The sequence below is a fragment of the Symphodus melops genome (genome assembly GCF_947650265.1).
Source record: "Symphodus melops genome assembly, chromosome: 1".
NCBI lineage: Eukaryota > Metazoa > Chordata > Actinopteri > Labriformes > Labridae > Symphodus > Symphodus melops.
The window spans coordinates 26,545,970-26,556,753 of record NC_136691.1 but is presented as its reverse complement, the minus strand read 5'-3'; the positions used below and the strand labels follow the sequence as shown (position 1 = coordinate 26,556,753).

At 42.7% G+C, this 10,784-nt stretch overlaps 2 protein-coding genes across 3 annotated transcripts; both read left to right on the top strand.

Annotated features, from left to right (window-relative positions):
• Nucleotides 1-3,166: 3,166 nt before the first annotated feature.
• On the top strand, nt 3,167-4,081 carry LOC306839932 (histone-lysine N-methyltransferase set-1-like; the record flags this gene model as incomplete). The annotated part of the gene is made up of 5 exons (XM_079368886.1): nt 3,167-3,287; nt 3,373-3,535; nt 3,667-3,859; nt 3,966-4,023; nt 4,068-4,081. Exons 1-5 carry the CDS (start codon nt 3,182-3,184, stop codon nt 4,079-4,081), a joined length of 534 nt encoding a protein of 177 aa, XP_079225012.1. The 5' UTR covers nt 3,167-3,181.
• Nucleotides 4,082-4,814: 733 nt separating this feature from the next.
• LOC306827012 (uncharacterized protein) lies at nt 4,815-10,555 on the top strand. 2 transcript variants are annotated; one of them, XM_079348630.1, is made up of 7 exons: nt 4,815-4,897; nt 6,580-6,633; nt 6,810-6,915; nt 7,042-9,114; nt 9,335-9,469; nt 9,562-9,615; nt 9,872-10,555. In XM_079348630.1, the coding sequence occupies exons 1-7, from the start codon at nt 4,817-4,819 to the stop codon at nt 10,117-10,119; spliced, it is 2,751 nt and encodes a 916-aa protein (XP_079204756.1). In that variant the 5' UTR covers nt 4,815-4,816; the 3' UTR covers nt 10,120-10,555. The 2 variants fall into 2 exon arrangements, with proteins under 2 accessions (XP_079204756.1, XP_079204757.1); XM_079348631.1 differs by having other exon boundaries at nt 4,858-4,897; nt 6,580-6,670.
• The last annotated feature ends 229 nt before the right edge of the window (nt 10,556-10,784 follow it).

Genomic DNA, 10,784 nt, shown 5'->3' with positions numbered 1-10,784 from the left:
TTCATTCAGCTGCGAGTGTGGGCCTTTCTCAGTTCCCTTATTTGCACCGAGTGTCCTCCGAGTTGTCTCCTCCACTTGCGTCTTAGTCCTGCCCACCAGAGATGCACGGACGAAACGAAGCCGAGGAGAGAGGACCGAGGAAATCAGCTTTAAGACACGAGGCGTCGTTTCCTCGACAGCGTCACATGACGCGACATCAGCTGATCACGTTCAGCTGTCAATCAGCCGAACAGCTGTTTGTCCACACAAACACGCACTGTATTATTTCTCATCAAACACACACACACACACGCACACACACTGTATTATTTCTAATCAAACACACGCACTGTATTATTTCTCATCAAACACACACACACACACACTGTATTATTTCTAATCAAACACACGCACTGTATTATTTCTCATCAAACACACACAGTTACAGTGTTTAGTGTCTTTACCTGATAAAAAAAAACACCTGAAGAACAACCTGCAGTCTGTTTCAAACCAAAAGGACAGTTTCTACTGACTAAAAGATTTCATTTTGAATTGTCTATAATTATTGATTATTATTAAACAGTTTGGACTGAACCTAGCCTGTATTTAGACAACGAACTGTGTATTTTATAAACGGATATTTATGTGTCAGGATACTGAAAATGATTGATTAGAATCTAAATGATGAAATGTTCAGAAGATAAATAAGTGAGAATATAAAACGGACTCCTCTTCATCAGACTCTTTTTAATCCCAGCTCATAACAGAGCGACTCTTTACAAACTCACTGATGTTCATCATCTGTTTAAATGTCCGACGCTCCGTTTAGCCTCTTTTTAATGTCCCTCTTTTCTCCCCTATTAAACTCTGTTTCACTGAAGTCTGATCCTGTGCAGCGTCCAATCAGTGAGTGATATACGAGAAGGGGGCGTGTCTGTCAGTGAAAAGACTTCGTGAAGTCAGCTCTCGTGTCTCCTCGGATCAGCCTCCTCTCTCCTCGATCCTCTCTCCTCCGTTCGCTATTAGAGCTTTGGGACGATCCTCAACATGGCGGCTTTGGAACTACTTCCGGTTCGGCCGAGGACCGAGGACCGAGGAGACTGCAAATAAGGAAAGTGGGTACGTCTCACTTTCGTTATTTGCAGTCTCCTCGGTCCTCGGTCCGGAAGTAGTTCCAAAGCCGCCATGTTGAGGATCGTCCCAAAGCTCTAATAGCGAACGGAGGAGAGAGGATCGAGGAGAGAGGAGGCTGATCCGAGGAGCGATGACCGAGGAGACACGAGAGCTGACTTCACGGAAGTCTTTTCACTGACAGACACGCCCCCTTCTCGTACATCACTCACTGATTGGACGCTGCAGCGGATCAGACTTCAGTGAAACTTCTCAACATGAGCAGAGTTTAATACCGGAGAAAAGACGGACATTAAAAAGACGCTAAATGGAGCATCGGACATTTAAACAGATGATGAACATCAGTGAGTTTGTAAAGAGTCACTCTGTGATGAGCTGCCATTAAAAAGAGTCTGATGAAGAGGAGTCCGTTTTATATTCTCACTTATTTATCTTCACAAAGTTTCATCATTTAGATTCTAATCAATCATTTTCAGTATCCTGACACATAAATATATGTGTTTATAAAATACAGAGTTCGTTGTCTAAATACAGGCTAGGTTCAGTCCAAACTGATTAATAATAATCAATAATTATAGACAATTCAAAATGAAATCTTTTAGTCAGTAGAAACTGTCCTTTTGGTTTGAGTAGACTGCAGGTTGTTCTTCAGATGATTTTTTTATTAGGTAAAGAAACTCAACACTGTAACTGTGTGTGTTTGATTAGAAATAATACAGTGTGTGTGTTTGATGAGAAATAATACAGTGCGTGTTTGTGTGGATATAAACAGCTGATCGACTGATTGACAGCTGAACATGATCAGCTGATGTCGCGTCATGTGACGCTGTGAGGAAACGACGTCTCATGTGTCTTAAAGCTGATTTCCTCGGTCCTCTCTCCTCGGCTTCGTTTCCTCCGTGCATCTCTGGTGGGCGGGACTAAGACGCAAGTGGAGGAGACAACTCGGAGGACACTCGGTGCAAATAAGAGAAGTGAGAAAGGCCCAGTGAGACGTACCCTGTGACTTCTGACGGAGTGCACTCCGTCACGGAGGGGGAGTGTGTAGGGGTTGGTTTGAAAAAGGCCCACACACACACACACACACACACACACACACACACACACACACACACAAACCCGGAAATAAGCTGACGTCATTTCAATGTGGGCGTATCTAAGACCGGAGTCACGTGAAATTTTCCTGGCAATGAAGGTAAGCAGCTCATTTATATGTTTTCTGACATGATGGTTAAGTTTTAAATGAACCCGAGTTTTTCTGAGAAGTGGAAGTTTAATTTTTTAAGCGCTCTGGTAACTTGTTAATGTTACTTTCACTGGAAATCACGCGATATTTAATGCACGTTAAAATAAAAGGGGGATTTAAACGGTTACATTACTGACAATGTGCAATTCCTATCACTAATATGGCGTCTTCATATACAAAATCGTATTAGACCGTAACTCTGCTGATTTAACTTTAAATTAGCGAGAGCTGCTGCGTGTCTGCGCGTGTCTGGTTAGCGTAGCTGCGCACCGACGCGCACGTGGCCCTTTAACTCAACAGGTAGACCTGCTGTGATCAGCTAGAAGCAGGACTGCGTGTTTCCGTGTTTCTGTTCATGGATGATGACGCTCCACCACGTTGTGCCAGGGCTATCTTTGTTATTGTCTCTATTGTTGGGGTGTTATATACTATTACTTATTTAATTAGAATTCAGACCACATAGAAAAAGCACTTATAACAATGTCCCTAAATTATTGTGAGTAGGCACAATGTAACGTTTCCATCAGCAGAAAATGTGTAAAGATGTACACTGGAATAAACACTAATATTATACATTGTGATATCAAAATTCAACTCAGTCACTAAAAATTAATTTTAAGTCACATAATGCATGCATGCAAGACAACTGTAAAATGTGAAGTTTCTGTGTGGAAATCACACTTTTACTGTAGTGAGCTTTCACATTGATGCATGCTTTTAAAGGTGCTATATAATTATACCGGTAGTTATTAATATTTTGTCTCTGGGTGATTATGTTAACCCTCCCTCTGTCTCTGGACACATAGGGTTACAGTACACACAGGAATGCAGAGGTGGAGGCGTTTAAACCCAAAGGAAGATGCAAGGACCTGTATTGCGTCTGGGAAGGACAAAGGTGACCTCGATGTCAGGTTCATCAGCTCTTTTAAGGGTAAGATAGGTCTGACTAAGGACTGTTGGCCTTATAAAATGTCCTGGTTCTCCTGACTTCATCACTCGTGTTTGTGTTTTAACAGGGCGGGGCGTCTTTGCTTGTGCTCCATTTGAAAAAGGAGACTTCCTGTTGGAGTATCGTGGTGAACTAATAAGCAAACAAGAATGTGAGAGGAGACAGCGAGTTTATCACAACAAGCTGAAGGTCTTCATGTTTGAGTTTCGCCATAATGGAACATTTTGGTGGTATGTATTAAAACTCAATGCTTTATGTCAGTGACTTAACACAGAGCATTTGATAGTCCAGATCTTAATAGGCTCTTAATCCAGAAAATATACACATGCATGTATTTAATATTGATCGTTTGTATTTGAAGTGTTGATGCAGCAAAAGAAGATGAGTCACTTGGAAGGTTGGTCAACGATGACCACATCAACCCAAACGCTAAAATGAAGCACCTAAATGTAGAAGGGAAGCCCCATCTGTGTCTGTTTGCAAGACGAGACATCGAGCCAGGAGAGGAGATCACCTATGACTATGGTGACTCGGACTGGCCTTGGAGAGGACAGGTGATTATATGAACATGTGCTGAAAGTGATCATTGTTCAGAGGGAAACAAAGGAGGGAAATAAGGCTGAATGCTTTACAATGAATCTGCTGTTTTTCAATACTCAGGAGTGTGGTGAGGAGTCGTCCACTGAGCAGCGTGGTGACACATCCACCTCTGAGGGGGGCACGTCTACAGCCACAGAGGACTGTGGGGAACTTTTTAAAAAGGTGAATATATGTAGAGCTTCAGAGTGCTCTTGAACAGCTCATAACGATGTTTTAATAATAATGATGACAAATGAAGCTGGCACAATGCTGTGATGAAAGGTAAACACTCGTACCTGGTTGTGTTAGATATCTACCCTACATGTGCTTTACTCACATTAAACACTTGACTTATCATACGTGTGCTTTCAAACGCCTAAACAGCCGTGTGCTTTATCTTCTTTAGTAAAAACTTCAGATCATCTATTCATATTTACATATTTTATTTGGTCCACAAATGTTATATGGTCCACTGTCAGTTGTTTACATTCTTTCATTGTTAGTGAACTTCACGGGTTTTAGATTTGTGTCTATAATTATCTTCTCAATAAAGCACTAATCAAGACTATTTTCATTTCCTGGACCCGTCCTCTACCAGAACTATTCTCCATGAATCACATAAACATTTGACCTCTTGATAATTATGTCATAACTTCTGCACTGTTACTTGGTATTGTTTAACCGCTCCCTGTCTCCTCTCAGCCTGCTGACGTGGACACGTCTCCCAGAGTGTCTGAGGCTGGACATCCTGATCAGGTGAGTCAACATGCTTGAATGATTTCTAAGTCATCTTAGTCTGTAAGAGTTAAAACTATTCAGGATGCACTTCAGTGATTGTGTGCCCTCTTTTGAGGTTAATAGTGATAGTGAGAACTCTATTGAAATGTCATTGTGCTTCCTCTCATGTATCATTGTTTGTTCTTTAGTGTGTGATGGAGACAGAGGACTCACCTGTGTCTCTAAGCCACAGTGAGCTGAGTCCAGGACACGGGCAGCAACCCAGTTTTAAAAAGGTATGGTAAGTTTTCTAATAGTCTCTGTTTTTACTATCAGACTCATAATGTTTACATGTGCTGTGTTTGTGTATATAGTCTGAAATGATTATAATGTATGGACCAGTTTACTGGAGACTTCCCTCTACTTAAAAGCTACATTTGAATCAGAGAGAGTCTGCAGTCATTTGAGTATGTGACTTGGGCTCAATCCCAAGTCCCTTATTTGCACCGAGTGTCCTCCGAGTTGTGTCCTCCACTTGCGTCTTAGTCCCGCCCACCAGAGAGGACGGAGGAAACAAAGCCGAGGAGAGAGGACCGAGGAAATCAGCTTTAAGACACATGAGACGTCATTTCCTCGACAGCGTCACATGACGCCACATCAGCTGATCACGTTCAGCTGTCAATCAGACGAACAGCTGTTTATGTCCACACAAACACGCACTGTCTTACTTCTAATCACACACACACTTTATTATTTCTATTCTATTTCTATTTCGGTGCTGTTAAACATATTTAAACATAAATGACTTCTGGCCATTTTCTTTTTCAAAGAAATGAACAAGCTTGCTCGACTTCTTGGCCTACACCTCCACTGACAGGAGGAGACAGCCTGCTAGTGTTTGGAAAGAGCCTCCATGTTTAAACCACATTTAGAATCTGAAGGCTGTGACCTTGAAAGTTTTTTCAAAAAAATCTTTTTGAGGTATAGAAATGTGATGTTGTGCGTCAGTGAAAGCTCTTAGTGTATTGTGAATGTGTAGTAATCAATAATGGAGACCTTGAACATGACATTATCCTCTGAGTGTTTTACTCTGTCCACATATGTGGCTTTGGGAGCGTGGCCTTCTTGTCCTTTTAAAGTCAGCCTAAGTCAAAGGTCAGCCTAAACACCTTCCCGGTCAGGTGTGATAGTGTGTATATGTAAATATGTGGCTTTGGGAGCAAGGCCTTCTTGTCCTTTTTAAAGTCGCCCTAAACCACCATCCAATCAGGTGTGAGAGTGTGTACCGTATATGTAAATATGAGGCTTTGGGAGCGAGGACTTCTTGTCCTTTGACAGTCAGCCTAAGTCAAAGGTCAGCCTAAATACCTTCCCGGTCAGGTGTGATAGTGTGTATATGTAAATATGTGGCTTTGGGAGCAAGGCCTTCTTGTCCTTTTTAAAGTCGCCCTAAACCACCATCTAATCAGGTGTGAGAGTGTGTATAGGTAAATATGTGGCTTCGGGAGCAAGGCCTTCTTGTCCTTTTTAAAGTCGCCCTAAACCACCATCCAATCAGGTGTGAGAGTGTGTATAGGTAAATATGTGGCTTTGGGAGCAAGGCCTTCTTGTCCTTTTTAAAGTCAGCCTAAGTCAAAGGTCAGCCTAAACACCTTCCCGGTCAGGTGTGATAGTGTGTATATGTTGTGTAATGAAACACACACACTGTATTATTTCTCATCAAATACACACTCCTCGGATCAGCCTCCTCGCTCCTCTCTCCTCCGTTCGCTATAAGAGCTTTGGGACGATCCTCAACATGGCGTCTCTGGAACTACTTCCTGTTTGAACGAGGAGCGAGGAGACTGCAAATAAGGGACTTGGGATTGAGCCATTGATGTGCATGTGGCTTGTTGGCCCCTTTTATCTGTCAAAAACACAAATATGTCTCCCATGTACTGTAACACAGAGGCTCTGATGCTAACTGTCTCTCTTTCAGCCCCCTGATGTTGACATGTCTCCCACAGTGTCCGAGGCTGGACATCCTGAAGACGTATGTATACATATATACATGTTAGTGTGTGCACTCAGTAAGTCTGACTTAAAATGAAGGCCTCCCATGAATTAAAATTGTGTGGGATTATTTTTGTTGTATTTGAAGTGAAATCCTACAGGAGGTTTACAAAAGGTTTTGTCCTTCAGGGTCTAAAGATTTGTTTTTCTCTGCAGTGTCCCAAACATCGTCTGCTGTGCATTACTATGTCGACCTTGGACAGCTGTCTTCATTGCCTTGGACCCTTTACCCCTTTGCCGTGGGTCGGGTTTAAATGCAAAGGTACTTTATCTAACGAATTATTGTGCTAAATTAAACTTGTCAAATTGAGCAGATAGAGTAAGAAACCAAAACAACAAAGACATGTATAACAATGTATATTACGTTACATTGCATATGTTTTCACAGTTTGTCAAGGAATCTGGCATCAGACCTGCTACAGTCGGATGAATGATCAGGATCGAACATCAGACCTGGATGAGCAGTCGAGCTCTGGAAGTGAATATGTACCAGACTCAGAGCCAGATTATGATTCAGATTCAAGCATCCCCTACCTCACGGTGCCTCGTCGCTCACAAACTGGATTAAATCCAGAGAAAGCTGCTTCACCTAGTAACTCCACATCTAACATTTTGGACACAAGTATTCCTGTTACAGCTGCTCCATACAGAAGTAGGCCACTTTCTTCTGCTCACATGTATCCTTCAGACACAACAGATTCAACTTCTGGAGATTTGGATGGCACTGCAACTGAAACATCCGATTCTGCACTGTCTGACAAAGGCTCATCAAAGAAGGAAGATAAAGACCCAACTGCTCTCAGTTTGACTGTTAGAAACTACTGTTTTATATGTGGAAAGTCACAAAGCAGACTGACTCGTCACCTGAAAACACACATGTCCCACCCAGAAGTTTCGTATGCCTTCTATCTCCCTGAGGATTCAACGGAGCGCAAGATATTATTTGAAAAAATGCGAAATAGGGGGAACTTCAAACACAACTGTTCGGTACTCCAAGGTGGAACAGGACCATTGAAAGTGAAAAGGAAGCCAAAAGCTACAGCTATGGTTGGACGTTTTGTGCACTGCATGCACTGTCAGGGGCTTTACATCCGCAAAGAACTGTGGAGACATGTCAAAAGATGTCCATGCAGGCCAGGAAACAAGGATCTGGAACAAACTGGTCGACGCAGAGTGCTGGCTCTGGCTGCAGCCCAAGAAACAGTATTTAGTCAACAATTTTCCAGTGGAATGTGGAAGATCCTGAGCACCATGAAGATGGACGAGGTTGGCCTGGCTGTGCGGAACGACCTCTCTATTGTTCATTTTGCCCAGTCACTTTACAACAGGCACGGACAGGACCCCACAAAGTGTGAATATATGCGTCAAAAGCTCCGTGAGGTGGGACGACTGCTGATATGCCTGCGCACAGACTTCTTGATTCACAGCTTGGAGGAGGCATTAAAGCCTTCCAACTTTCAGAGAGTTGTTCAGGCAGTCAAGAAAGTTGCTGGATTTGATGAGAAGACTCTCTCCTATCACACTCCAAGCCTGGCTTTGAAGTTGGGGCACACACTACATAAAATCTGTGACATTGTCCGGTGTAGGGCCCTGATGGCAGAAGATGATGGACTGATCAAGTCATGTGAAACATTCAGTAAGCTTTACACCTCCAAGTGGTGTGAGATGGTGTCCCACAGTGCTCTGAACACGCTGAGTAGTGCAAAGTATAATAAAGCAACAACACTGCCCTTTACAGAGGATGTTAGAACACTTCACCAGTACCTGCAGAAGACTGGAGAGGCAGCTGTCGGCAGCTTGAGAGGAGAGGCCACATGCAAGAACTATGCTGAGCTTTCAAAGGTTACTTTGGCACAAATCATCGTGTTCAACCGGCGACGTGCTGGAGAAGTCTCCAAAATGCTCCTCAGGGGTTTTGAGGAGAGAGACAGAACAACACTGCACCAAGATGTGGCCATGGGACTGTCTAAGCTGGAGCAGAGGCTGTGCAGCTATTTCACCAGAGTAGAAATAGTTGGAAAAAGAGAAAGAAAGGTTGTTGTTCTTCTCACACCATGGATGGTAGATGCTCTGACGCTGCTGACTAGCAAGAGGAGGGAATGTGGTGTCCCTGAGAAAAATGTCTTTCTTTTTGCGAGACCCAAAGCTCTGAGCCACTACAGAGGACAAGACTGTTTGCGTTTTTATGCAGGTCAGTGTGGAGCCGAGCACCCGGAGCTCCTCAGGTCAACCCATCTCCGAAAACATGTGGCCACTCTGTCACAAATACTGAATTTGAAGAACAATGAACTCGATCAGGTTGCAGACTTCCTCGGACACGACATTCGTGTCCATCGGGATTTTTACAGGTTGCCAGTTCCAACCACACAATTAGCAAAGATCTCAAAACTACTGTTGTCCATGGAAAAAGGCAATCTCGCTGGCCTGCAGGGAAAATCCCTGGATGACATTGAAATTGAAGGTTTGTATTAATATTGATACCATTTGACTTTCAAGCAAGTACATACAAGCTGTTTTTGGATATCTCAACCTTGATTTTTCTACCCTGTCTCTACGATTTACCCAAACTAGCAGTATTGAAGAATGAGAACATGTCTTTTTGTTGCAGATTTTTTCTCTGAAATATAAATTCCAATGAAAATCCACTAATGTCCAGCTGTTGTATGAATTATTTTCTCTAGATGAGATGTCATTCACTGATACTGAAGCCAAAGACAGTGGCAGTGACTCAGAGGGCAGAAGCACAGAGGCCAAACAACTAGAGCCTGTAGATGAAGAAGAAGACCTGGGTCAGGCCCAAACCTCCGAGGGCCACGGTAAGTCCCTCATATGGGCTTCTCTTTTAGCAGAGGTGGGGAACAGTCTATTGATGAGACTCTTTTCACAAGTCATGTTTGGTCTTTTTCAGAGATACTGCCACAAGAGACATCCTCAGCAGGAGAGATGGCCCCTTCATCTGAAGGTAAGACAGTCTTCAAAAATGATAAGAAACAATGAGACCTCCAGAACAGGTAAATGTAGAGAAATGAAATTCATTAAATTAGGCCATAGAATTACAGATAAGTGACAGTGATATCTTTAATACAGACCTGTATGTGTCTTCCCTATCCCTGCAAAAACCCCGTTTACTTAAATTTATTAACAAACTTAAAAGAAAGGTTTGATTTAATCTAACTATCTTTATCTTTCATTTCTTAATTTACTGGGTTATGTTTCAGGAAGAAATGCAGATCTGGAGTTTGAGGCAACGAGACCAAAGAAGATGTGGACAAAAGCTGAGGTTGCTGCAGTGATGAGACACTTTGCACTTCACATCTCCAAAGGAAAACTTGCCTCCAAAGCTGAATGCAGCCAATGCCAGCAGGCAGAGGAGCCGGTGCTGTCGCAACGTTCAGTTCAGAACATAAGAGACTTTGTGAGAAACAGAATTATCACAAACAAGAGGAAGGCGAAGATGAAACAGTAACCCCATCATGTCAGTGTTCAGGGTTCATGCTGGTTTTTTCCTCACAGCTCAACCCACTTTATGTTTAGACTCTTTGCACTATGGTACAGACCACTACTGAGAGGCTGTTAACACATGCCTCTGTTCTTTTTGTGATTTTCAGTTTGCCAAGGTATGTAGCTGTTATGTTTCATTCTGTTTCATGTGAGCTTCCTCACAGTCACTGGTTTATTTACCAGAGTTTTAATTTGTTGTATCCTGTACCTCCCTTCAGTGAAGGCCAAGAAATCTAGCAGGCTTGTTAATTCTTTTTGATGAAGAAAATGGCCAGAATTAATTTGTGTTTAAACCACCTTTAGAATCTGAAGGCTGTGCACTTGAAAGTTTTTTCAAAAAAAATCTTTTTGAGGTATAGAAATGTGATCTATTTCCTTATTAAAGTTGTGCATCAGTGAAAGCTCTTAGTGTATTGTGAATGTGTAGTAATCAATGTGTTTTACTCTGTCCACATATGTGGCTGTGGGGGCGTGGCCTTCTTGTCCTTTTAAAGTCGGCCTAAGTCAAAGGTCAGCCTAAACACCTTCCCGGTCAGGTGTGATAGTGTGTATATGTAAATATGTGGCTTTGGGGGCGTGGCCTCCTTGTCCCTTTAAAGTCGCCCTAAACCAGGTATGGTCAGTATAAAC

Bases quoted from the DNA above. Each gene is read 5' to 3' on its own strand.
- LOC306827012 (XM_079348630.1), top strand. From the start codon at position 4,817: ATGGAGACAGAGGACTCACCTGTGTCTCTAAGCCACAGTGAGCTGAGT. The intron at 4,898-6,579 runs GTATGGTAAGTT...TCTCTCTTTCAG, and splicing joins AGCAACCCAGTTTTAAAAAG to CCCCCTGATGTTGACATGTC. The intron at 6,916-7,041 runs GTACTTTATCTA...ATGTTTTCACAG, and splicing joins GGTCGGGTTTAAATGCAAAG to TTTGTCAAGGAATCTGGCAT.